Below are 27,880 nucleotides of genomic sequence, written 5' to 3'. Positions count from 1 at the left end.
AGGTGGCGGTGTTGTGACTGGCAGCAGCAAACTGTCCCCTACTTTCAGTAATCCAAGATGTCTGCGCCCTGACTGTCGCTGTTAACGGCGTGAAGGTGCGGAGCAAGTGACAGGTATGGTCACCCTGAGTTTAATGTCGCTTCATTTGGATAGGACGCTGTCTTCTTCGGGCTCGGATACAAGCTGCAGGCTTTTTATATGAATGTCTGTAACGGGGCCGGTGCATTCAGGCAGGACGTGTGCATGTAGCCTCTCGCTGTTCAATGTGACAACTGGGACAAACTGACTGAGCTTGTCTGCATTAATTAACGTTCATTTAGGGAAGGACGTCTGTGTTTGCTTATTATATTAAAGGGGAATCTACTGTAAAACAGGATTCACACTCTGTCTTATTCTTATGATCCTAATCGTATGATTTTATCATTTTAACGCTGATGAAGGAGTCTCGAAAATAAGAATGTAAAGACTTATTTTTATGGAGACTCTAACTTTGTGGTCACCTTGGAAGCAAAGCCATATTTGTCCCATTGACAATGACTGGGATCGACTTTAACAGTGAAGGTATACAGGGTGATTTGCAAAGGATCATGGCTTGATGTCTGTTTGTTCTGATATCCATCTCCAAGTTCACTGCCTCTCCTTCCTTCCTTCCTTCCTTCCTTCCTTCCTTCCGTCCAGCACTGACCCCTTTGGTGATGACAGCATGCAACCTCACACATTTCTAATTGCACTTACTGTTATCTAGTGATCCTGCTTCCTAAATCTCTGAATATAACATCCAGCTGGTGCAGGAGCCTGATCCCACCGGGGCCCATACGGCTCCAGCAGTTAAGACACTTTTACTGTCTCACTCTGGCTGCGGTTACACTTGGCATTTCAATGCAATTTCCCAGCCCTCATTCTAAAGATTGAATTTTATAATGTCAGGTCCCTGTGCAGCCGCACTTAGCATGAAAATGGCTGTTATGCTTCTCCTTTGGCTTTATTTATTTGAATCTGTGTCTGCATTGCTTTTCCCCTCCTCCTCCTCCTCCTCCTCTTCTCCCTCCTCATCTCTTTTCATTGCTTGTTTGTTGCTTGATTGCATCCGGACCACAAAGATTTCCGATGACCTTGTGAGCCCGATCACCTCCATCTCTTTCTTTGAAGATGTGATAGAAGATGTGAACAAACTCTGATTTTTTTTTTTTTGCACGTCCAGACACGTCACTTTACTCATCCTGGTGTGAATCAGAAGATAAAAGCCGCAGTTGAATTCGTAATGACAGGTGTAACTGAAGTCTATTTCATGGCACACCAGGCAGTCCTGTTAATATGTTTTCTCTTGTACCACCTCAGCTGCTGATCCTCTGTTGACGCTGTTTGTTGCTTTTTTAATATTGTTTTTTCAGAGAAGAGTCCAGAGTCTGTAACACATTCTCTCTCTCGCCATTAAAACAGGATGGGAGCGATGCAATTCAGGGAAGCCAGTAGAGAAAATGGGCCTGGTGGGATTTGATCGCAGGCCAGTGGGGATAATACATGTAGGGGATATAGACTGTCAGCACTATTGAAGTACAACTTTGTGGTTTGAGCCAAAGCTGCATATCCCAGTGATGGGCCTGTATATAGCTACTGCTTCAGTGGTTATCGTTTCAGACGACAACATTAACGCAGTGCCGAGGAGTGCTGCTGTCCTTATGAGCTGTTTTATTTTGCATATTCCCTTCCTAACAGCAAGGAGGCCAGTGAACCGAGATTGTAGGTTATAGAGAGAGACCAATAATGGCAGATAGCAGTCAGTACATGAAGATTTAAATAGAACATTAATGTATGTTGACTTATGATGTTAATGTTATGTATGTTATGCATTTTTGGAATGCAAAACATGCTGGGAAGTGATTTTACTGTTTTAGCACTAATTTCCACACTGTTTTTAATGAATATCATGGTAGCTTATTGAAAGTCGCTCTACATAATATTATCAGCTAAATGTAAGATGGAAATGTAGATATTTTTGGCCAAGATAATGTGATACTGACCTATGCCTGCTGCCTACTGGATATCTTCTGGTTTAAAACAGACGAGATCCAACGCTTCACAACTAGGTCTAAATTTAAACATCCGCCTCATACAGGGCTATTTTATGCCAAATCAGGCCATTGCTAAAAGCTATGTAAATTTTGATAGAGTCCTACCTAACACAAGCTAGCTAAGAGCTAGGAGAGGTCAAACCGGGTCAAACCAGGTCATGCAACTTCTTCTTTCAGTCCCAGCGGATCGCTGAGACCCTTCTTCAGGTTCTTTGTTTTATTTGACTGGCCTTTAGCACTTGGCACTCAGCAATCAATATTCAGTCCCAGGGCTGGAGTTTGATGGGATGAATACTAATGTTGTGGAACAGCATTGGCATATGACTGGCCCTGGCCTCTATAACTTCATATTTGATGTAATCTCCAAATCTTATCGAGGGAATCTCGAGCAGCCTTTTGAGCGATAACAGCCCAGTACATTTGTCCTGTTTTGTCACCGCATTAGGCCCATCGATCGTGTCAAATTTCATAAATTCATAACACGCTGCCACTTTTGGAAAGACACTCTCTCCGTCGCAGATCCCCTAACTGCCAGTGATTGTCCCTTCTTGTGTTTATTGTGCTATTAGGAGAGATTTGGTCATCTTATGTATTCAAGGACACTGTAGTCATTTACTGTGGGTTCTAATGTTTCTTCAAAGGTAGACAGAAACATTTTTTAGTCATCAAAATTGCTATTATCATTTTATTACGCATGCCTTCTTTTTCCATTAGTGCCCAGGGACTTTACCTTGTCTCCAAGGCCTGTTTGCCTATTTGTTATCTTAAGTACATATGGAGGCAGTGCGGCCTAGTGGTGACAGAGACAATCTCATGGGTTCGATCCCCACACCTGCCTGTAGAAGTTTACCGCTAGCTCATTATAAATCACTCTGGATGAGAGCGTGGGCTGAAGTGTAAAGGTAAATGCTGCCACTAGATGGACTGCCAAACTAAGAGATGAATAAAGCCAATTGTCAGAGCTGACTTGAGTGTGTTTGGAAGATCAGAATTCATTCAGTCCTTTCCCTCTTAATTTAAAAGTATGCTAATCATGATTTCTGTTTGGAAATGGGTTTTGACAGTTTCTATCTATTAAAGGAGACGGACATGGGATGTGTTTTTTGCTTTCAAGACTGAAGGATAAGACTGGTTTCAGCATATTTCAGTAGCAGTCAGAATATCACACTATCAAGCCCTTGTGACAGGAAATATTCTCAAGTAATGGACCATACATATCAAACCAACCACATGGGACAGCAGCTTAAATAAAATAGGAGGGGGAATTATCAGTGAGTTGCAGATACCATGTTATCGCGATGCACAGGCAACAGTAAGATAATATTGTTTAATTCTTACATATCTCAAGATTATCTTATGGCATCACAGAATCTGTGTTATTAGAAAACACATTTTATTTGACTTATTTAATGTTCATTTAGTGGAGATGTGAAGAAGAGGGCAGATAACATGTAACATGTAATAGGTTGTTAAACCAGACTTGAATGTGTAAAATGCTACAGGTACAAAGCCTTAGCCCACTGCGAAATATATTATTATTCCGTTTTTATTTCACCTTGCTGCAGTAAGAAGAAATGAAATATAGAAAGAGACGAAGATACGATTTCCTCAAGGCTAATAAAATGTCATTTATGCTTATGACATTTCAGGATTTTCAGACTGAGGCACTCTCAAAGACAATTTTTTCCACTTTAAAGAATGTAATTTCATAGAGCATCATTAATTATAACCTTGACTTGCAAATAGAAAACAGGCGTCATTGATGTGGGCGATTGTTAGGCTTGTCTGCTTAATGAAGACTAAAGAGAGCCTAATAGCCTAACCAACAATCAGCAGTGGGCACAGTGGTCTTATACCAATGTAATTAGGCCTAAATTTTTAATAGCAAATTGATTCATTTCTTTAATCAAAGTCATTTTTCTCTGAAGTGCAGTCAGCTTTAATTATGCTGAAATAGACCACAGGAACTGCTGTTTCTATTCTGTTAAACCCTTCAGAAATTTGTAACAAGTGATAAAACTTTAATTTGTGAGTTTTTATATGGGGAATCTACTTTCTGATTGTCTTGCACAACACTTGAACCAGGCAAATTATCGTGGCAGGCATGAGTTTTCTCCTGCATTTCTCCTGTGTCTTTGATCCTATTCACATATTTAGCTCCACCAGCGAGGTTATGTTTTGTCCCTGTTAGTTTGTCTGTCAGTAGGATATCTCAAAAAATGATGAACAGATTTTCATGACAGATAGATTGATTAGACTTGATTAGATTTTGGTGGTGATGTGAATCTGGGATTTCGGCCATTAGACAAATATAATTATTTAACCATAACTGTGAAACTAACAAGAGATAGAGAGTTGATTCCAAATCCTAAGGCTGTGTGTGCAGGGTCAAGAAATCAATTTAACCTAAAACTGAAGTGAGAGGAATGAAGTCTTTGGGTGTAGCAGCAAGTTGGAGAATTGCTCAGCGTTGGCGGAGGTTTGCGCTCCCTGGGTGCCTCCTTGTTTCAGCTGGCGATTTAAAGGGCGGCGTTGTCGCATATTGTTTAACAAGTCAATAAGACACGTTTCAGCAAATGCTTTTACTCAACAACCCTACATGATCCAAATAAATTGCTCTTTCTGTGTAGGCCTTGTGAATGACAATGCTGCTGCCACAGTAATTGGCTTAGATCTACTTGAACGTAACACGCAGCCTAAAAGGCCCGCTCAAAATTTATGTCTATACCTTGTAAGTTACTCTGCCTTTGATTTGATTAATCACAAGAAAACTTTAAGAGCAGCATGCACCGAGTTCTTAGCAAGGCTCATATTGTACAGCCTTGGACAGACTTTGCAGTGCTGCAGACTTAACGCTGCTTTAGCTGTTGAGTCTAATGTAAATTCAGTTCCGTGAAACATACTGTCAGTGCAGTTGTTATGCCTTATGTAGGTCAATTCTTCTACAGCTTTCACTGCTTGGCCTTGTGATGAGTGATTTCATTTTGCGAGGGAATTGCGGTTTTATTATTCATGCTCCAAAAGAGTTTGGAGTTGTGGTGCATTAAAGCATGACGTTGTCATTTCCCCACCACTCTCAAAATGTTATTCCCTTTGTCCCAAATTGGAATTAAACCCAACATGTGCTGCTGCTCCTAATTGTTTTCGCTGGCACTTTCAGAGCTCCACTAAACCCTAGAATTTCAGGACCATGTCAATTTCCTGGCTGATGTTTTTCTAGTCATCTCGGGGCAATTTTTTTTCTCCAAATTGCTGGTTTAGGCTATATTCTGCAGTTTGCCAGTTGGGGATTCATGAGTCTGTCATTGTTTGATAACAGAAGTGGGTTCTCTCACTTTAGATTTAATGCATACTGGTCTCTGCATTTTCAGACTGGCTCCAAAATTGATCTGAACTGCAACATGATTTTTCCACAATGAAGTAGCTGAACACGTTCGGTGAGAGGCATGAAATTGACCTCTGCGGCTTATGTGAGTTATAAAGACAGCTATTGAGGGAGTTCGAAATAAATTGATTCTGTTTAAGACTTTGTCTGCAGTATGCTTATCACCTTAATACCCTTACAAACATTACAGAGGCCTCACAGTGGGCGCAGTTTAACAGGTCCAGGATAATCAGCAGCCGAGATAGAATCACAACTTTTCCTGGGAACAGTTTCTCCTATTTGTAGCTTTGAAGCAGCATGGGGTCCCATATATCTCTTTGGTACTGTGTCTTTTGTTGATCTAATTGGATACCCTCTGTTGCCTACAATGAATCATTGGTAGACCTCTACTCTCCCCTGAAGTGCTTACTTTTATTGAATGCAGGGTTCCCCAGAATCACCAGGCTAAACCTTAAAACTTCTGTTTGTCCCTTGGCTCTAGCCATTGATCTTTTTTTTTTTTTTTTTTTACAGCTGTGTCTGTATCACTTTTTTTTTCCAACAGAGGATTATAGGCCTGCTTTTATGTGTTCTGCCTCCCCAGAGAAAGGCCAGGAGTTCAGGCCATTCTCCCCACTCCACTAATTGACTGCTAATTTGGCAAATGCATTTGAAGGTGGAATGAAAAAGCAGACCCCTCTCTGGCTTCATATAGAGTGATGACACTGCCATCCCCCAGTATTAATATTGTCACTTATCCCCCCCCCCCACCCCCTTGAGGTTTTCTTCCACGGGGACACTTGACCTCGACTGATGGGGGGCCGGTGCAGGGCTAGAGGACGCTACAGGCTGCGCTGTAGCCCAGGGAGTTAGCGGTGACACACTGTGAGACAGAGGCCAGGCGGCGGAGGCGTTTGGAATTCAACCCATGATTTTCGCAGAGAAGTTTAAATCCTGCCAGTTCTCAGGGTCCTCAGTAGGGCTGGCATCTCACTCCACTGCTGATCCGCACCACAAACACCTCCAGGAGAGTGGCTTTCACTGAGCCGATCGAAGGCAAAGATTTTTTTAATTACTCGACTGCTGCGGAATGGAAAGGCATGGTTTTGCCTGTGGGTATCAGTATTGACTTGACTGTATGATGTTTTAATGAGACCGGCGTGTAAATGATTTGTTGCAGTTGCTTATGCTTGAAAGGCTAATTTGTTTGTTTTTCTCCTCATATTTACTTATTCTCTGCGGTTGGATTCTCTGCTTGCTTTGGGTCAGATACAGGGCTTTCCAGACGCACACAGACTGAAAACAGGATGTCAAAGATCTCCAAGGCAGCCAAGGCGGTGAAGAGGGTGGATGTGAGCAGCGTGATCCGGGCCATAGTGAGGTCAGGACAAGCAGCCCCTGGACCCCCGCTAGGCCCTGTCCTGGGACAGGTAAAATTAATCATGATTCTCCTTCTTGTTCTATCTCTTCCCTCCAAATAATCAGGGGTTTTAACATAGTTGCTGGAGCATGGCTCAATTTTATTAGCTGACCTACTCTGCACAGCTCACTTTACCCTGCACACCACTTTAGCACACATCTTCATGTCTCTTCTCTCATTTGCCAAAGAAGACAACCTGATCCTTCCCTATTTTCACTTTGTCAATCACATTATGCTCCCTCGTGGTTACCTCTGTTCCCTCATTCACCTCCTCTCTTGCATCCCACCACCACTCCGGTCTCCTACCATAGCTGTATTCATATTCCCATTCATATTCTAGTCTCACAGCCCTATTGTGCAGGGGGGGTGTCACGCTCAGCCTTGGTCTGCAACCATTTCCTCACTGTATCCAGGCCAAAGATATTACCACTTCCATCCACAACACCTGTCCATACGCATTAGTTTCACTCTTTCCAACTGAGTCGACGAGGAAGGAGCTTGAACCAGTGAAAGTTCAGTCTCAAATTCTTGTATATTTTGTCCTGCTTCAATTGATCAAGGGAGACAGCTGAGGTTGTATTGTATTTTATTGCATAGGGATGCACCAATACTACTTTTTCACTACCGATGCCAATTCCAACAAGTAAAATTTATGTATTGGCTGGTACCGGATAGTGCTCTCTTCAGTCATTTTAAATTAACAATATAGACAAAGACCCATTAGTTCATTTTTCTCTGTGGCATCATCCTTGTGTGTATGAAAAAGTGTTTAATGTTAACGATGTTAACGTTAACTGTGCATTAAGGTTATCTTTGTTTCTGATCACAAGTACATTGTTTTTAATCTCGCTTTTGAAATTGATATTTTACAGCATGAAGGCACCATCCCATCCCACATTCTTATTAGTCAGTCAGCTATTAAATTTTCATTGTCCTTTGCTGAATTGAGTGAAAGCAAACCTATGGCTCATTCTGCATACACAAATGATCTGGTTAGCCACTTTAATGGCCCAGGCTCATCAGCCTTGGATGCAATTGCACCCTTGAAAACCAGATCGCTTCACATAGTTAATCGATCTCCGCGGCTTAATGACGCAACACAGACCCTAAGAAGAGACTGGAAAAAAAAGCTGAACACAGTTGGAAGAAATACAAGCTATAAATCTTTTATGAGATCACAAAAGACCAAATGTTCAGATATCAGAAAAGGATTAAGGATGCGAAAGCGGTGTTCCTCTCTGACTTATCTAAATATTGCCATAACGTGAGGGTCCTGTTTAAGATGATAGACTCTGCTGTTAACCCTGACCCTAGTTACACTATATAAACTATAAAAAATAAAATAAATAGGCTATATGGTTTTTTTTTAAAAGATTGGACTCCAGATCTCCCTGCCTGACTAGGACTTATTTGATATGTTAAATACTGATAAGTACTGCTGTTTTAAGTCATTTTTTTCCCCTATTGTCTTTTTTTATCTCCCAGTTACTTTACCTGTCTACTTGATATTGTTCCCACAAAGTTCTTCAAATATGTCCTTGATGCAGTAGGTCCTAGCATTGTATCCATTATGAATATCTCTCTGGCCACTGATATGTTCCCTTCTAGGTTTAAGCATACAATATTTCAACCCCTAGTTCAGCCGATATCACCTGTGGGGTCCCTCAGGGCTCAATTATAGGCCCTATCCTTTTCTCCCTCTACATGCTTCTGCTTGGCAACATCGTTTGTAAACATAATGTCTCTTTTTTGCTATGCAGATGATACCCAGCTATACCCACCTAGTGACCCAATCTCAAAAAACATTCAAGAACTGCCACACAGGCATCAACTGTTGGATATCGCAGAACTTTTCACAACTCAACTGTGAAATAGTCTTATTTGGCCTGCCTACATCCAGAAATCTTGTTCTAAAGGATCTTGGAAATACAAAGCCAGTGGCCAGAACCTCAAGAGTGATACTTGCCCGGAACCTGACTTTTGAAGAACATATAAAGAGAGAAGTACAGTCTTGCTTCCTACAGTTAAAATCAAAATAAAAAATGAAGACATTATTATTCTCCTTAGATTTAGAGAAGGTCATCTGTGCTTTTATCTCATCCCATTTAAGATACTGCAACTCCCTTTATTCCTGCCAAAATCAAAAGTCACTGTCACATAACTAGCTCATTCAAAATGCAGCAGCTAGGATTTTAACTGGTGCTAAACAAATAGACCATATAATCCCAATTTTAGCATCTCTTCATCATTGGTTACCAGCTGGATATAGGGTTTATTTTAAGATTCACGTTGAAAGCACAGCTAGTTCTGTCCCCTAGCTACATTGCAGACTTGTTAGTTCCCTATGAGCTGGAGCAGAGCCTGAGATCCTCGGCACGGCTCTGACTGTTCCTCCGTCTGCACTCAAAACTAAAGTTGATTGTGTTTTTGCCATCAGGGCCCCTAAACCGTGGAACACTTTGCCTCAGGAATTCACAGTTTCAATGAAACGAAAAGTTACTTTTTCACCTTGTTAGCTAGTTTCCCATATATATTATATGATATATATATACTGTATGTCATAGGATACACTAACAATAAATGCAAAATCAATCAAATTCAAATCAAAATCCCATTAGTTTTTTTTTTTACTAACTGGAAAGCGGCATGTTTTTGGTGGTTCATGGTGTACCAGTAGGCGTACATAAATATTCCAACCAATAATAACATCAAAGATTTTTTTTTAAATCCGCCTTCACAACTGTCAAAGTGACACAAGTGTTCACCCCCAAAAACCTTTTTTCGTTTTCCTGAGACACCAAGATTGCATCCTACTGGCTGGAATTTATTCATTTTGAAGAATCCGACATTTGTGACAGCTCAAGATTATGCGCAAAGCATTTCACAGTGGATTGCTTCACCAGCTGTACCGAGTATGCAATGGGCTTCATTGCCTTTCTCTTTCCTTGTTTGTTATGGTCCAACCCGCCCACATGAACGGTCCCTCCTCACATTGTCCTGCCCCAATATCAGCTGGAAGTACGTTGAATTACAGAAGCAAGACACCAGCGACATGCCTTTTCCTTGTGTCTTTATTCAGCATCAACTTTTAAATCACTTCATTTTTATGGACTTGTTTTAAAGTAATTATTTTTTATTTTGCCCACTTTTAATCTTGTGTTTTGTTTTGTTTTCTTCAATGTTTACTATTTTTATCTCCATCTTTTTATATTTTACTATTCTGGCTTTTATCCCTTCTTTATAAACTCTGCTTATAGATAAGTGTTATACAAATAGAGATTATTAGTAGTTGTTGTAGTAGTAGAATTGATTTTAGCATCAGGAAAATAACCTGACACTTTAGCCTGGTATCACCCTAATATCTGAAAGCAGTATTGGTATGGAGGTATTGCACTGCATATCATGAGAATGTCAGTGTCTTTTGCATCATCTCATACTCATGAAATATACTTTAAAGTTCTTACTGAAAGCGGTAGTGATGGCATGTGAGAGCTCAGCTATGATGAATGATTTAGACATCCGTCTGTTATATGCGACTCCCTCTCCCACACTGGGTGGGCGTGAGCTCTTGGGGATAGATGTCGTAGCGTCAGTAGTAATGAAGTGAGATCATTTGTAACCAAGCAAAACAAAGCTATATGTTTTTTTAAAGGTGCCTCCTTTTGGACTGTTTTGAGATGTCATGTGCCGATGGTGCAGCGTGTTGTGTGTGTTTGTCTGTCTTGGCTCCCCTGTTCCATCAAGCTCATAGTGTGTGTAGCAAACTGTAAATAAATGGCAGTCGGCAGCCACTCTGCTTTAGGCACTGGCCCCGGCCCTTTAATCTTACCCAGACTCTCCTCCTTGGGTTTTTTTCCCTTTCTCTGACTAACCACCCTTGACAGGGGAAGCGCAGAGAGGTAGGCTGCCTGTCGGCCGCGGGGCAAATTTAAACAAACGAGAGAAATAAAAGAGGGAGCGGGAGACAAAAAAGGGGAACTGACAGCTTTGGTGCGGGAGAATAATTACAGGCTAGAGTGAAATTAACACAGGCGAATGGAGGGGAAGAATAGACAGCAGCAAAGAGAGGGGCAAAAAGAAGAAAGAAAATGGGAAAGACGCTCATGCACTTTCTTCAGGACCAGGTTATGAGAGTCGGTGGGTGCTGAGGGAAAATGCTGAGCATTGTATCTAGAGCTTAACAGGTGTAACAAATTCAAGGAGGTAGTCATTTGCTGAGGCTGCTGCCTATGCAGTCACTGCTTTTATAATAGAAATATGAGAAGTTGCCCAACGGGGAGTGCATCCAGAATGCGTGTGTTTGAAATGTAGAGTGAGCAAGGGAGAAATAGATGAAAGAGAGAGGGTGGGCGAGAGTTGGATGCTGTCTACTACACTGTTCATCCCTGTGCGGATTCCCTCAAAAATCCCTCTGAACCGGAGAGAAATTCCCCACAGAAACTTTAAATGAATTTCTTTTTGTGGCTGACTGTGTACATTAGCCTCAATACATCCTGTAAATATGCCCCGTAAATCAAGCATAAAGCAGTGTGAATAAGCTCTCGCGCTTTGACAAATAGCCACAATTTCAATTAATAGGAGCATTAATGCTCAGAGGGGAGGCAGATGGGCATGGAGTGCATTCAGAACGTCTGTTGGGAGAGGGCTGGTTCGCTGTGAAAAACGCTCCACACGCTCCCACCCTTGACACGCACAGCCCATCACATCCACAGACTTCTCTCTTTCAACATTAAAGGGAGACAAGAAGACAGCATGCTCAAGGATTAGTGCGTGACTATCAGAGCTGATGGTGCCGCCGGCGTAATTGTGATAAATGACGGCCTTTCCTCAGCGTGCCACTCCGTGAAGAGAATAGCATGCTTTTCTGGCTTGAATATGTGTGTGTGGGGGGGTGGGGGGCTTCCATTCAGATCACCAGCTCCAGCATCAGTCTGGATGTTTAGCATTAAAAAAAAACAACATAAAAACATGACATTTTCTGTGACGGTGGAAGGGAAGCTGATTGGCTCGGACGTAGTGGAAGTCCTGCAAGTGTGGGGCAGTTAGTGGTCTCTAAGGCCTCTTGGCTGTGAATGATTTGTCCGGATTCCTCCTGCTTTTCCCCCTTTGTGCGGGTGACAGGCTGCCAATAATGCCCCTGCATAATAGCCAATGAACTGTCAACACTAGAGGAGTATGAAACACTTTATTAGTTTGCACTCTGTCCTGGAGGTGTAGTTGACAACAGCTGTGGAATAACTTCACAGTATACACATGGCATATGTCCAAGTCCCACATGGTACACGTAATGTCTGTGCCCACTGACAACACAGAGGCTAGTAGCTCCATGGGGAAACAAGGCACTTGACTGTACAGTACATCCTTCACACCTGCTGCTGTATCCCAGCTTCCCATGATGCCCAAATACTACAGTGTGACAGCACCCAGGGCTCGATAAATTAATGATTGAAAGGCCCAGTCCTTAATTCAAATGTAATTAAAAAGGTAACTCTCACATCAAAAGCCAGAAAAGGGATTGGAGGGAGCTGGACAGAGTTGTTCTTTTCACTTTGAAAATGACTGAAGGAGACTTTGAGACAAGTACAGACAATGACAGCTAAACATGAATTTTGAATGTGTTTTGAAGCTGTAGAGGGTTCACATATGTTGGTAAGCTTTGTAAACAATGTAGTAAAATAGACCTGTATTTAAAGATACAATGGAATTAGGATGAGGTTGTCCATCAGTAAGCCCTACTTTGTCAAGAATCACAGATACATAAAAACATTGTCTTTCATAGATATTTAGCATCTTGAATTATACACATTTTGTTCTGCTAAAAATGAAAATGCATTTATTAGATTTTTTTTTATTTGATCTATGCAAAGTTATCTTAACAGCAAAGTTTGGTTTTGAAATGTATGTGAAGGTATACATTTTTTAAAATTTGGGCTAAATTGGCTTAATTACCATTGCTGTAATTCTGCCTTTCGATCTGACAACAGGTCTCTTCAGCACATCTCAAAGGGATTTTAGGGTGTAGGGCCGAGACGGGCAACCTTGGTCCATGGAGGGCCAAGAGTCCGCAGACACTACGCTGGCTGGTTTCACTGATTAGTTCCTCCTCTAACGATGACTCTTCTTACATGTTAATCAGTGAAATGACCTGGTGTGGTGTTTGGTTGTAATGAAAACCTGCAGACTGTTGGCCCCTCCATGGGTGGACCCTACATTCAAATATTCAAGCACAGTGTAGAATATGGGGTTAACTTATGGATGGCATTTGAGTCCCGGGCCTGTGGTATCAAAGGAAAAAATAAATCTTTACCCCCCTGCCGCTATATTGAACTTTTCAGAGTTTCTCCTGTCCACTTTCTCGATTGATCTCCGACAAAAAATTAGAGCGTACACTGTACACTGAAAGATTACCCTCTGTATTTTTGCATGTAATGGCAGGAGTGTGTTGATTTATTTTTTTTATTGGAAACCCCAGGAACTGAATTAAAACGCCACACATGAGTGAACCACTCATGAGTATTCTCCAGCAAACTCCACCCCACACCTTAAAATCCCCCTGAGATGTGTGTAAGGAAACTGGCAGCATCAGAATTAAAGCAGTTGTGAACGGAAAATATTGTTCAAAACCCCAAACTACAACCTGCAGATGGCATCTGAGTAAGATGAAATATTGAACAAATGTTGGCCATTAGGGCAATTCTGCCCAAATTACACAAAGGGATAAATTACTACTAGACTTTAATATAAATTTTTAGCTTAATCTTTACAGTCAGATCTATTCAGTGTTCTATTAAAACACAAAAAAATCACAGTAATGCATTTTGAAATCTTTTTTAGCACAACAAAATGTGCAAAAAAATCAAGGGTGCTAAATGCATTTGCAAAGCACTATATTATACCCATGATTGTTGTACTTAAAAAAAAATACAAATTCAATACAAGTTATCTGCTTGGATGTGATACAGGCTTGGCTGGTCCAAGTTTTGTGTGTGGATGTGTGTACATGCGTTTGTGCATGCACGCATGGTCAGAGCGAGTGTATCTCTAGAGTTCATGGGAGATGAAAGAGGGTCCTAACGAGGTCTCTGTGGGTTCCAGGCTGACATGGGAGAGAGTGTGACTGTGGCTCTGGGAGCGAGACAGTGTGTGATAATTAGAGGGCGGCGCAGAGAAGGCTTTCCCTTGGGCCTGGTCCTCTCCCTGCTCCGAGCTCTGGCTTGGCAGGGCCGAGTCTCCCGGTTCGGCCCCGGCCGCGGTCCCAGCCCCCCCGCCCCCGCGGTCCTGCATGTGTCGCTCCCAGGCTGAGCTCAGCTTCACAGCCAGAGCCAGGAGGTTCTTCCCTAGGAACACAGTGGAGACACGAGGGTCTCTGTACCACAGCATGCCTGTGCCCCGCAGGGCCAGGGTGAAGATATTGATAGTGACCAAGCTGAGCCATGGGTACAAAGCCTCCTTACGGGGCCCCCTTTGTCCCGGCAGGCCGGTGGCCCCCAGCTCTGTGAGGGCCACGCATGGCAGCAGCAGCAGCAGGGCATAACAGTAAAAGAAGACCAGGCCCTCAGCCCAGATGGGCAGCCCCTCGGCAGCCCCCCCGGCTCCAGCTCCGGTTCCAGCCCCGGCTCCGGCCCCGGCTCCGGCTCCGGCCCCCCCATGGGCCTCCCACAGCCCCGCCTGCAGGTCTAGCACATCCAGCAGGTCAACCACCACCCATAGCAGCCGGCCTCGCACCTCCTGTTTCCTGCGCTGCGGGGTCATGTGGTCAGCTCCTGTCAGGATGAGGAAGAGCGAGGGCAGGCAGATGGACAGCAGCAGGGTCAAGGTCTTCCTGGCCAGCGGGTCGGGCGGCCGGCGCTCCTGCCGGTAGTTGTGACAGACGAAGAAGAGCTTGAGCTGGAGCAGGGAGAGGAACAGGAACCAGAGGGCGTTGGCGAAACCGCGTCGCGGGGAGCGCGCCTCGGACACTACACCTGCCGACACGAAACGCAGAGCAAGCAAGAAACCCACATCGCCTAGCAACACTGCCGCGCACTGCCAAACGCTCGGTCCCGGAACGCCACGAGCCCCCAGCATGCTCTGCTCCAGCAGGTAGAGGTCCACCACTGCCATTGTGCTCACCGTGACCAGGGTTGATACGCACACCTGGGGCGTGGGCACCATGCCTGAAAGAAAAACACATACAGGAAAAATTCACTTCATATAGGCAAAAGTCATTATCTTTTCAGATCCAGCCACACTGTCATCTGTCCCCAGAAAAATTATACATTCACAGGTTAAAGAAAATGCTTGCATTTTCCAACATTAATTCAGAAGTAAATGTAAAATAGTTTGATGCTTGTTGCTATGGTTGAAGACATTTGCTGCCTAGTAAGCAGTGAGCTCCCTTCATCTTTGGTCAGAGCTATATCTACCCTGGCTGCTCAAGCTGAGAAGCCTGTTAAACTGTTTTTTTACTCCTCTGCGGCTCTTTGATTTAAATAGCTCTCACTTTCTATAAGCGTAGCTTCTTTTTAATTCAGAGATTTTCAGATTCTTTTTTCTGCTATGAGATTTTTTTTGTTGTTGTTGCTTATTTGTTCTTTTTTGTGCTCACCTTATTCATTATTAATTAATTGCGTTCAGGCACAGCTAGGTACCGTGTCAAAGCCCTTTTCTTCGCCTCTACAGCCTGCCATGTTTATTCTCATTGTGTGCCGCAGTCTTTAGTCGGCAAAAATTCCCTTCTCATTTGAGATGAATATTGATAACTTGCTATTTGTTTAGAGAGGCTTTTGACTTGTGTCTTGGTGCACACTGTGTGTATTTCTGGGTGAGTGCATGCAGGCAATGCTAATTTGGCTGAATATGAGTGTTCATTTTTGTGTTGCGGCTCATATCTCAGCCTTGGACAGTATAAAACCTCATTATTGATCTCGGAGTGAGAAATGATCATTGACTTTACAGTGAAATCGAACCGACGTCTCTTTATCGTATTTAGCTCAAAAGCCAGTGGTGTATGGCTCTCAGACAGCACAGACCGCTGGACTGTCTGTTATCTGCTCAGCACCAGTCAGGGTGTCAACCACTCGACTGGATCGATGACATTATAATATGAAATCATTACTGGCTCAGATGTGCCGTAATGGCAACAGTTGTGCGTGATCAAGCGAAAGATTGTCAGCACTGCGGCCTCTGAGAAACGGCTACCTGTGAAAAATGTGCATTGATGTGTTGCCGATGGAAGACACATCACTTCCCTCACTGTAAGACTAACAGGAGCTCTGCCATCTGCTCGATGCTGTCTGAATCATTGAAGAGAGCTGTAGAACTCCGTTGGGTAAAAAAGGTTTTGAGATTATCTGTGTGTGTGCGCATGTGTGTGTGTGTGTGTGCGTGAGACAGAGATAGAGAAAGAGAGAGAGTGAGACTGAGCACAAGAGTGCAAGTGAAAGATTAATAGGCCTTTTGGCTGTCTACATGCCTAATAAAGTGTTACTGCATGATGGTAATAGTTCATAAATAAGCTCAGGGGGAGAGGCTAGGAGAGAGGGTGATAGTGATGAAGAGGAAAAGAGTGAAATGCAGATACAAAGTGTTTTCCACCCACTTATATGAAGACATGGCGTTTTATGTGCCAGCTTGGCCTGGATGAATCTAAATGTATTCATCGCCGGGGATATGGAGATATCATAGACATTAAGATTTCCTCTGAAACAGATGAATCAAAGTGATGAGTGAGGGAACGTTATAGACTGATTAATCCGCTGCGAGGCATGGTGGGAGGACAGACGTGGATCATGCCTGCATTCGTAATATCTGATTATCTACGAAGCCTTTTGTTTCACTGCAACCCCGCAACTTCATTGTCAGTCTTGAAATTGAATGGATTTCGCCAAACCGCAGACTGAGAGAATATTGGAATTTAAAATTTGGTTTCCTTTTTTGTGTGAACAAACCCAATCCGCAGTGGATAAAGAAGGTGCAGCCAGTGTTCTTGGCTTTCTCTAGATGATGCCTCTTAGTTATTCAACCCGCACCTTAAATTTTATCCTGGAAGCCTTCCCTGTCAGGCCGTGTTTGTGTTTTTGACTCCTTGTCAACGCATGTAATTTATTCTGTTCTGAGTGAGGGACCGGGATGACAGCCCGTGTGTCCACTCAGCTCATCAATAATGACCAAATTCATCATTCCCCTGTCTGGGAAATGACACTGCTGTTGACAAGGTGAGGCAGCCTATTTCGCTGTAAGCATGAGTAATGGCATGTTGTAGTACACAGGTGAAATATTTGTTTTTAGTTTTTTTTTTCAATCTTAATAGTGTGTTCTGCTTTGTTTTGAAAATATAGCTTCACTTCTGTCTTTGTAGTTTTTTTATATATGGAACTTGTGTTCATGTGTTGTGTTTTGAGGGTGTGTGTGTGTGTGTGGGGGGGGGGGGGTAAATCACCCAAAAAGGCTCCTCAGTTCTTTGATTTTAAACCAACACACACACACACACACACACACACTAGAGAGAGAGAGAGAGAGAGAGAGAAGAGCAAAGGGGGGGGGGGGGTGTTGTCAATTACATTTGTTTTCCTTTTAATATTGGGTGTTTTCCAGGTGTACAGGAATGCAGGTGGAGAAAATAGGAAAGATTAATTGTTTTACACCCGCAATTTATCGCCATAAACATTCTCCTATCCAAATAGTGTCTGGGGAAGACCTCGCCCCAAACAAGATGCTTCACAACTTAACCACAGGTGGCAATCAGACCAAGGGCATCAGGACAAAACAACACAGGTCTATGTAATTGTGTTCTAACTAATTGACTAATGGCGAGATAGCCTGTGTGTAATTACTGATAATGCATTGTTGAATAAATCCTCTCTCTCGACCTAATCCAAATGACTGAAACATCTGTTGATTAATCAGGTAGCAGTGATTGCTTCTAAGTTGTAGGATTGCCCTGGTTTTTATAGAGTTAAATCTTTTTTTCCCCCCTTAAAATACGGTTATCATTAGCTGCCTAACGTGCAGTGTTATTGTTTGATGTCTCGCGTCCTTTTGCAATTTAACATCGTCTATTAAACCCCTCTCTGCAACACCTGTTTCATAACTGCCCTATTAACAATAGGTATGTGGATTTTACCAGTGGCTGATAATAAAGTGAAGGTGTAGTTACCCAAACCATTCGTATTGCACTTGGGCTCGATCCTCTTGGCTTGATTGAGAACAAGTAATCTGTTTTTTGAAGTGGAGCGTTGCCGATGACCAATAAAGTCTCTTTATTCTCGGCGACGAGCAAGATCCGCCGGCGGGCTGTTAAAGTGTGAATCTTATAGTCCCTGCATTTGCATACTCCGGCTCCGGGAGAAGGCTGAGTGTCTTGAGGCTATGATAGTCTCATCGCAGCAGGGAAAGTCATCGCACTGCCACACCAAGCATAGACTACCCGAGTTTGTCGGAACAAAAGCCGGCTCATATCCGTCAAGATTTGCCCCCTTCCCTCTAGATCTGGCTTGTCACATCTCGTCGCCCGCCTCGCTCCGTGGTTACTGCGGGGCTGGACGGATCTGTCACCTCCCGCAATGTCGGGTCTGCTTCTTTTTTTTTTTGACACCTCGGTGCAGGAGCCGTGCAGGATCCGCTCGGTCGGTCGGTCGGTCGGGGCTCCGGCTGTGAGGAGCCGGGAAGTCGGTCAGAAGTGGACCGGCGGTGCCTGACGCGGAATCATTAAGGAGAAGAAGAGTGGAGACCGCAAAACGAGCCGAGCGAGAAGATGGCTCGACGTGGAGGCGAGCAATGCAGCGTGCAACATCGGGGGAAGGACGAGAGGGGAGACGTGGAGAAACTCATCCGTCCGACTTTGGTTGTGGTGTTAATTTGTAAGCAGGTTACGTGCTCCAGCCTGCCCCCCTCTCTTTCCCCTTTCTCCACTCCCCCCGTTTCGTTTGGCTTCCTGCCTTCCACCTCCTCTTCTTAACCATCAGCTGTGCATGGAACTTTAGGTGGAAGAGCCTATGAATATTTAAAAGCACCCAGTTACAGTATACTCATTGGTTATGGTAATCATGATGATGCCACTTGCAGAAAATTACTTGCATAATTGCTCTGCATTGTTTGGAAGTAGGCTGATACCTTACTTGCCCCTTCCTCCCTTGGAATAAGAGCAAGGGAAGTGGAGCGAAAGATGCTCGTAGCCTGTGGACACATTTAGAGCTCTGAAGGCAGATGTTACAACTTTAATTAGACTTCCTTCTGCCTCTTTACTGTCTTAGTTACACATGGAAATCATCCCTCTGTTGTAGATGAACTCATTACAGCCGGCTTACTCTACATCTGAATGAACGGATTGGGAGTTTCTGAGAGAGGTCTAGTCTAGAATTAAGTATTTGGCAACGCAGTCTGCAAGAGGGCTGGCAGCGTTCCTCCCTAAAGAATTATTTTTTGGTCAGTTTCTCAGCACAGCGGCTCTTTAAACAGTGATTTCAAGGAATTTCATGCACATCACCTTGTCTTCAAGGTCCTGCTCCCTTAAGTGCATCTAGGCATTCCAGCCCACACCTTTTGCAAAGGCTCCAGCCCTCAACTCCCTCGCTCTCCCTCCTCTCTCGGTGTGCCGGGTTCATTTTAGAGTGAGAGCTTTAATCAGACTGGTGAGGGAGAGAGGGGATGGAGAGTCATCTTTCTTGTCAGATACAGCTACGCGCTCCGCTGGCTTCCTAGAGAAGAGAGATTTTCCATTTTCCCCACTTCAGCGTGGGCTTTTTGTTCTTCACCCCTCTTCTTTCCGTCTTCCCTCTGTCGCCCTCTCCTCATGCTTATCCTATTCTCTCCCCCCCGCTACTTAGCCTTTTTCTTTTTGTTCCCTGTGGGTGTGGTTGAAGGTCACTCGGCAACTGGCTCACTTTCAGAATAGAGAGAGGGAGGCGGGGGGGGGGGGGGGGGGGGGGGACAGGGCGAATAGCGAGGGTTGCAGGGGAGGGCGAGGGGCAGCCAGGCGGGCAGACCGTCCACAGTACTGTGCAGTCATCACTTTTCCTCTAGACATGATTGGGGAAGTTTGGAAGGACACATGGGGATGCAGACCATCCAAGAATGCTAAGGGCATCAACACTCCACCTCAGACCCGAGGCTGACCTCCACATGGCGAGCGTGGAGAATTCAATCCCTTCACCTTCCTCGCCTCAGTTCTCAGTCTCACTCTCGCTCTCAGTGTCGTCTCAGAGTCTGAGGCATGGATTAAATAGAACATAAAGTGGGGGAAATTCGCCATTATCCCTCTGAATCCGTTTGCAACCACAAGCTTTGCTAATAAATCGCTACCAGATATTATTGCAGTCTTACTTCATCGTTGCCAGCCTGTTCCAGTCCCTGACACTCTTTCTCTTTGTTTCTCTCCTCCACTTGTCAGCGTATCTTATGATTTTTCAGTCATCTTGAGCCTCAGCTGCCTGCAGTTCAGGCTCCTCTGTTCTGCTGCAGCCTCCACACGTGATTAATCATGTGAAGTGGCAAAAAGCACAACACTGTCAAGACTGTGAGGGGAACCTAATGGAGTCGAAAATGTGATGTTTTGCTGTGATGCAATCCATTTTATTCTGCTGCTGCTTGCTTTCATCAGGTCTTCAAACGGGAAATTCTCGTTGAGCCAGGAACCATAAAGCAAAACAATGTTGGGGGGTTTTCGTCTGTTTTGGTTGTTATACAGATGAGACCAGAATTTGGTTCGCTCTGTCAATTTTGCGCTCATGCCCATTTGAAGAATGCTCCTCAGTTCTTTTATGTAAGGCTGTATTGCCTCACCACAGTTCACTGGAGACTGGGGTGAAAATCGTTTTCATTTTCCACTTTTAAGACTAATCCAGTGATTCCAGGGTGGAAAATCAAGTAAGATGCATGTCCAGCATGAACTCCATCTAATATTGCGCTGTGTGGCGAATGTGTCTGTTATAGTTTTGACCCAAACTGACCTGGTGCACAGCTGATAGCAGCGCCTTGGCAGCGCCCACCCTAAGTTGCTCCTGTGTGGGGCGAGCGGCGTGCAGCTGAGCAGTTCAACGTGAAACCTAATCAGCTGTATGACGCCATGATAGGGCTGAATGTGATAAAATGCCAACACCGGAGCAGATTAAATGAACAAGGTAATGAAGGTAATGAATGAGAGAGTTTCACACTGAAGGGTTTAATTAACCTCACCTCCTACCCAGCCCCGTTCCACTGTAACACCAACGTCCCTCCATCCAGACCCCCCCCACCCCCACCCCCACCCTCGTAGACTGCCAGGGCAATTTATCCAGTGGCCTTGTGTGCCAGGGGCAATTAATCCAGCCTCCTGCCCCAAGGCCTTATCCTATGTCTGTGTCCTTTATCTCCATGTTTGCTACGCTTCCGTAAGCACAGTTCTTCTCTTGACCTACTCTCCCTCCCTTTCTCATCCTCCCTATCTCCCTCCATCTCTCTCCCTCTCCCCATCTCTGTCCACCCATCTCTCTCTCTCTCTCTTCCTCATCTCTTTCTCCCCAGTTCTCTCTAATGCAGAGACACCTGCGGCCACACAGAGCGAACACATCCTCACCGTCAGCAGTCCCCTAGCAACTTAATATGCACACATATTCTCTCTTCAACTGATAGTCTTGTCAGATTGAAATGAAGCTGAGGTGTTCATACATAAACATATGCACACACACACACACACACACTTATACCCTCACTCACCCATATTCATGAGGACCTCCGATGGCCTTCACTTACTTCTTTCCTTTGCCGTTGTTCACCTTGGTCAAACAAACCCTTTCATTGTTCAAATATTGATCACGATCACTGTCCACACCCTGAACACTTAAATACACCTCTCAGCGGTCTCTCCTGCTCTCCCTTTCCCATTCCTGTCTCTCCTCTCCTCCCGTCAGTTGCTTCCCGACCACCCGCTCCTCCACACACCCTCCTGTCACACCAGTGCTATATCTTGTTAAAAAGAGTTAGTGAAGCTGAAAGGCCAATCACATTAACACGGAGGGAGTGTCAAAAAAGACTGCAGAGAATATGGTGGAAGGGTCAAATCAAATGGACACTTCTCCGATTTTAATTGCAAATGCCTAATTGCTCCCTTAATTATGAGTAATAAGACTCCACTATGCTGATCTCGAATGGATCACATAGCAATTACTCACCACTGTCGCTGCTGGATTTGACGGCTACAATATCTTCGTAGATTAGCGTTAATCCTGGTGCCCAGGATCTCAGAAGTCTTTGAAGATGCGCGGCTGAATGTCCTCGTCCGCGGCCAGAGTGGAAGGCCCCGCCTTGGGTGATGGGCTGCAGCCATTTTATACTGGAGAGCACCCGGCTCTAATCAGTCATGGTGGAAGAGAGAGGATTTAGCCGGCAGCTCGGACTCGAGGATGATTAGATGTTCAGATGCAGTGAGTGGGGTTAGCGATTTGGCCAGGGCATGAATGTTAGTGTTCCAGTTCTGTGATAAATGTCATGGGAAGTTGGGGAAGCCAAGTAAACCTTGCTTTCATGGCATGCCAGCCCTCTGCCACTTTTAAAGACTCTGATTGCAATTACCAACATGGTTCAATCCCTGTAATTACTGCGGTTAAACCATTAAATAGCCCGGGGCGAAAATGAAACTCGCTCACTGTCATCTTCAGGAGATGCCTGGACCCTCGTGTAACGTGTTAATTAAAATATGATTACCTGTCTCGGTTGCATACTTTTTTGTGTGCACTCAGGGTGAACTAAACTGTCCATTGTCCCCATGTGGCTCGTCTCTTTCATCCCCTGGTCAGTCTTCCTCTTATTTGCCAGTCCTCAGTCTATTTTTCTTGTCTTTGTTCAAGCTCTTTTTAGCAGCAGTAGACTGCTCGGTCAGGAAGGCCCTCTGAAGTCTTTGCCTCTGTCTATCTTTAGCACAGTTGCTCCTCTGTCTGCATAATGTCTCGCTGTCCGTGCTTAAGCACTTTTTAGCAGCATCAGGCATTATCTCTCGCTGGTCAGGGAGGCCCTTTCATGCCATTGTGTGGCGGCCGTCTGAGTTGGTGGGAGAGATCATTATCCGACACGGGCTGAACAGAAGGAAGGAACGGGAGCTGAATATGTGAGGCAGAGCCGGAGGGTTTGCTTTGACTCACACCCAACATCACAGCCTTTATATTAATCCATATTTAATTAGACTTTCCCTCCATGCTCCCTCCCCACTTGTTTACCCTTGCTGTGTTGTTTTATGGGAGGCAGAGGGAGGGAAGGGCATGAGTAGACGGTAGTGAGGTTGACATGGGATTACTATTAATAAGCGCGGAGGGGAGGGGAGGGGAGGGAAGGTAGAGCAAAGGGAGGACTCCAGGGACTTAGCTGTTTTTCATTTCATTAGGAGGATATTGTAATTCAAATGGCACCCATCAGCGCTGAAACAATATCTGCCATGACTCATGTGATGTGTTGAAATTTCAATCAGTGTGTGGTTGTTGTGTTAGTGAATACATAGTAACGCAAGTGAGTTTGGAGAAGCATTTTAGATGCTAATGAACCGATAGAGATGTAGACGGAGGGACTGATTAGCATTCATCAGGTGTTTTCCAAGCCTTTAGTGAAGATGATGTTCAGAGAACTTTCCGCTCCGTTAAGTTCAAATAAATGTCTTCCCCGTCCTGTCATTGGAGAATGTCTCGGGATGACTGACTTTTCATCAGATCCATTATTAGAATCTGGGGGTTGTGCTCTGCTCAATGCGCTCTGTCGTGGAGCAATAGAGGCTCACGAGTCCATTAAACTGTGTATAAAAACCCTTTTTCTTCTTCCTCATTTCTGAAATGAACATTTCAATCAGCGTGTTGCCTTTGGGGAAGTTGGCGGGTGAAGGTCAGTTTAAATTTCAGCAGCAGTAATTAGATTCTTTATTAGTCATTGCCACTGAATTCAGCTGCAAAGAGGAATGGTGCGAGAGAATGGCGTTGGCCGGGTGTTGACTTAATGTCACCCATCCATTTTGCTTTCGCTCTGGTTGGCCTAGCAGGGGCTGGAAATTGGAAGCTCATTCATCACTGGGTCTCCCTGGCTCTGGGCTCCAACATGCATTCAGTCATACCTCGACTGACAGACACACACACACAAATACACTCTCTGGAACAACAAAAGGCTACGCACACACACACAAACACAGAGAGGCATTTATTTATGCACATAAAAAGAATAACTGCCAAGACCACATATCTGTACCAAAATATTATGGCACATAACAAACACACACACACACACATTTACCTCCAGACACAAATTCCTTGAAGCAGTCATGTGTGCACATATAGTCAGCCCTGTGAAGCTTTGTGATTGATTGACTGACAGAAGCCCAGGCATTGGTATTCTGCCAGCGCAGCGTGCCATGAGTGACGTTCAGCTGAATGTTTGCAAGTCCAGGCTCATACATTTTAAAGCAATTCACTCCTGTCATTTTTCCATGTTTGTTTCGTCTTTCCCGTCTTTCCTCTTTCCCCCTTTCCCATCCAGAGAGGGATTCCCATCGCGCAGTTCTGCAAGGACTTCAACGAGAAAACCAAGGAGATGAAGGAGGGCATCCCTCTTCCAATCAAGATCCATGTGAAGGTGCGTGTGTGTGGCTCGTTATGGGGCTCTAACCCGTTCCCGACCCTTACACTTCTCCCCCCTCCCAAGATTGTGGTTAATTCCAGTTGCTGCATAACATTACCAAAGCACTTCCATTATTCATACTCTACCACCGAAGTAAGCCTTTCCATTTGCATTCATTAATGAAGCAGTACCCACAGGAACTTGGGAGTCAAGGAGCATTAAGCGCTTGCATGAGACCTGAATTACTCTAAAAGAGGTGTTCTGCGCTTGTGTTTTTCATAACCTACTTATTGTTTCACCCCTCGCATCCCCCCGTTTCTTTGTACATTCTGTTTCAAATCAGGAGTTACATCCTTTGATCTAAATAAATATCTGTTGTAATGGCTGAGGTTTGTGATGTAAGTGGGGGAGCCTAATCCTTTAATAAGCATGAATTTATTTTGACATGCAATATCCAGTAATAGCTCAGCCGTCACATCTGCTGCGGCCTCACTGCTGCCCGTCAATGCCATCTGCTGGTGGTTAGCAGTACAAGTACAATGCCTCTTCTGTTCACATTGTATGTATTCTGTGTGAGGTACTGTTGCGTGAAAACCGCATAACTCCAATTTTGCAGATATTCATGTTTGCACTTCAATATAAGGATTACATGGTTCTCTATGGGTTGAGAAACTTCTGTGACCTTTCAGAGCCTGTTGGATAATGTCAAAAATACATTATTATTAGGCTAAAAACAAGGCTTTTTTTATTAGTCCCTGAAAACATTGACGTATTGGAGATACAAGGTTTTCAGCCGACAGCGATTTATATCTTTATGCAACATGTAACATGATTTACTCTCTCTCTGTTGGATTTTAGCTCTGCCTCGTCTGTAGCTTCAGTTTTTAGCTCTCTGTTGTGGAACATTGCTAATGAGACCTGGGGGCCTTCATCTCACTTCATCTCACTTCATCGCTTCATCTCTTTTTTGTTTTATCTCTACTCAGTTCATTGCTCCTACACCACTCCCTCTTTCTCTCTCTCTCTCTCTCTTTCTCATCTTGCTTGTCAGAAAAAAAGAATGATGCAGTACTGGCAAGTGTTTTATTATACACTCTTAGAAAATAGGAGGAAACAACACCAACCAACACCAACTCATCGGACCATTTCAACCAACAGCTTTTCCATAGATAGAGACAAAAATTATTTTCACTCCGTCGAAAGGTCACTACTAACACAACTCTGATGACAAATCACCTGCTATGCGGTATCTTTTCAGCTCAGCTTACAGTTTATTGCCCTTGTGTTTCTAAGAATTTTTTTTTTTGGTGACAGATAACAGATGATCTAAAGCAAACTTTCCTCCGTCTGTCTCCGCTCAGCCCGACAGAACCTATGACCTGAAGATCGGCCAGCCCACGGTGTCTTACTTCCTCAAGCAGGCGGCCGGCATAGCGAAGGGAGCCGGTAAGACAGGTAAGATGTGTTGCCGCACTGATCTATCGCCTCTCGCTCCGGTTTAAACCCACCGAGTGCCATCCTGCAACGGACGCACGTCTCTCCGTGGGTTCGGGTTTCGGGCTTCGCTGCGAGTGATGTTATATTTATGATGAGCAGGGGAACTGAGAGGGAGGCAATTACAGGCGGAAGGGAAGGAAGCAGCAAAGGTGGCGTGTTAAAAAAAAAGAGAATTATGGATTTCCCCCTTTCTGCTCCAAGCTATCTCTTCCCTGGTTTCAGCTGCTGACTCTTAGCACCCCCCCAGCACTCTCCCCAACACACACACACACATACATACACATCCCCTTCACTTTTTTTTTCACAAACTTTTTTTTTTTGCCCTTTTCCCCTTGAATTCCTCATTCTGCCATGTTTTGTGTGTGAAGGCCATGAAACAGCGGGGATGGTGTCAGTGAGAGCGGTGTATGAGATCGCCCAGGTGAAAGCCCAGGACGAGTGCTTCAAAATGAGGAATGCCTCCCTGGAGACGGTCGTCAAATGCATCATTGGCTCGGCCCGCTCGCTGGGCATCAAGGTTGTCAATGAGTAAGTCTTGTTCTGTCCTCAGTGCGCTTATATTGTCATTGGATTTACCTTAGCTACGCTAGACCTGGCCTGCATACACACACACACACACACACACACACACACACATTGGTGCAAGCAGCTGTGCCAGACGTTGGCACTGTCCTAGGCTTGTGAGATGGTCCAAATAGGTTGTTGTTGCCATTACGTATCTTCCCCTTTTAAAGGGAAAATCCACCCTTGGATACTCTTACACTGTTAGATATCATCAATTTATCATGTTCGGTGCATTCCAGGAATTATTCTGTGATGAATTGTTGTAATTTACTTTTTTGGTGTACCCATTTTCGTCTACTTCTACTTCTACTCCAGTTAGTAATTTCCTACTCAAAACGTGTTGCAGCCACATGTCTTGTGGTTGCATTGCATTCTGGTCTATTGAGGCTACTTTTACCTCTTCTACAAATGATTTCAACTTGTATGGTTTTTGAACGTCATTGCAAAATGGTGAGTGTAGAAAGAAGCCCTCGCTCTTCGATTCTGAGGGACTGACACCAAAACCTGACGTTTACCATTCATGTTTTAAATAGAGGAAACATTTTCTGCTATCAAACTCCATTGTTGTAGCTGGAAATATCTAGTTTTGATGCCACATTGTCTACGTTTGGCCAGTTGTAATGAAAAATACACCGCCAAACAACAAAATGAACCCAGGAATGCAAAGTGTTTCAGGGTGGATTTTCCTGTTACACCTGAGAGAAATTCAGACATTTGAGGTTACTAAATATCATGCCTTCCCTCTTCACATTTATTTAATCTCTTTTTCTCCCTCTTTCTCTGTCTCATCGCCCCTCTTCAGCCTGTCAGCTGATGAGTACAAAGTCTTCTTGGAGCAGCGAGAGGAGAAATTGAAAGCAGATGCAGCAGCGGCAGCAGCTGAAGCTTTATTGGTCAAGAAGAAATGAAGACCTGTATTGTCCAATGACCCCCCCCCCCCCCCCCCCCCCTTTATGTATTTATACTGACTTTATACATGTTCCACTCACACGTAAAATGCCATTACTGTTATGTGTATGTCTTATTTTAATAAACGTCCAATTGTTCATTTAAGATTTTGAGAGTCCTTTGTGTTCAACCAGTATCCTCATGATTTATGACTCGTATTCACAGTTGATGATGGATTCATTACAGCAAATTATTTAGTTTCATCATTAAAAAATGATTTAAGGGATTTCACCTCACATTGTAAATGCTGGCAGTAAAAGGCAGCCTCTTGAACTTTTATAAACAAAATTTATGACGCTGAGCATTGCATTTCCACTTAGCCAAGCTTATGAATCTGTATTTGCTCTCTCCATGAAATATTTGTACATTCAGTGTCTTTGATGTTGTTGAATTATGAAATCTGTTATCAACAATTCTGGAAACCATTTCACAAATTTTCTCTTTTTAAATTGTGTAGTTTTTTCCTTG

At 44.0% G+C, this 27,880-nt stretch overlaps 2 protein-coding genes across 3 annotated transcripts; one reads left to right on the top strand and one right to left on the bottom strand.

Moving 5' to 3' along the window:
- The first annotated feature begins 62 nt into the window (after positions 1 to 62).
- Positions 63 to 27,512, top strand: mrpl11 (mitochondrial ribosomal protein L11). Of its 2 annotated transcripts, none has more exons than XM_071917097.2 (6): positions 63 to 113; positions 6,706 to 6,866; positions 24,323 to 24,418; positions 25,765 to 25,858; positions 26,269 to 26,428; positions 27,267 to 27,512. In XM_071917097.2, exons 2-6 carry the CDS (start codon positions 6,744 to 6,746, stop codon positions 27,370 to 27,372), a joined length of 579 nt encoding a protein of 192 aa, XP_071773198.1. In that variant the 5' UTR covers positions 63 to 113; positions 6,706 to 6,743; the 3' UTR covers positions 27,373 to 27,512. The 2 variants fall into 2 exon arrangements, with proteins under 2 accessions (XP_071773198.1, XP_078145082.1); XM_078288956.1 differs by having other exon boundaries at positions 90 to 113; positions 6,712 to 6,866.
- On the bottom strand, positions 13,898 to 15,010 carry tmem265 (transmembrane protein 265). Its single transcript, XM_071917116.1, has one exon. The coding sequence runs from the start codon at positions 15,008 to 15,010 to the stop codon at positions 13,898 to 13,900; it is 1,113 nt and encodes a 370-aa protein (XP_071773217.1).
- Positions 27,513 to 27,880: the final 368 nt, after the last annotated feature.

Source organism: Centroberyx gerrardi, chromosome 16 (genome assembly GCF_048128805.1).
Source record: "Centroberyx gerrardi isolate f3 chromosome 16, fCenGer3.hap1.cur.20231027, whole genome shotgun sequence".
Taxonomy (NCBI): domain Eukaryota; kingdom Metazoa; phylum Chordata; class Actinopteri; order Beryciformes; family Berycidae; genus Centroberyx; species Centroberyx gerrardi.
This window is presented reverse-complemented; position numbering and strand designations above follow the sequence as displayed.

Excerpts from the sequence above, each read along its gene's own strand:
- tmem265 (XM_071917116.1), bottom strand. The coding sequence starts at position 15,010 with ATGGTGCCCACGCCCCAGGTGTGCGTATCAACCCTGGTCACGGTGAGC.
- mrpl11 (XM_071917097.2), top strand. The coding sequence starts at position 6,744 with ATGTCAAAGATCTCCAAGGCAGCCAAGGCGGTGAAGAGGGTGGATGTG. Across the intron at positions 24,419-25,764 it reads CAATCAAGATCCATGTGAAG|CCCGACAGAACCTATGACCT; the intron begins GTGCGTGTGTGT and ends GTCTCCGCTCAG. Across the intron at positions 25,859-26,268 it reads GAAGGGAGCCGGTAAGACAG|GCCATGAAACAGCGGGGATG; the intron begins GTAAGATGTGTT and ends TTGTGTGTGAAG.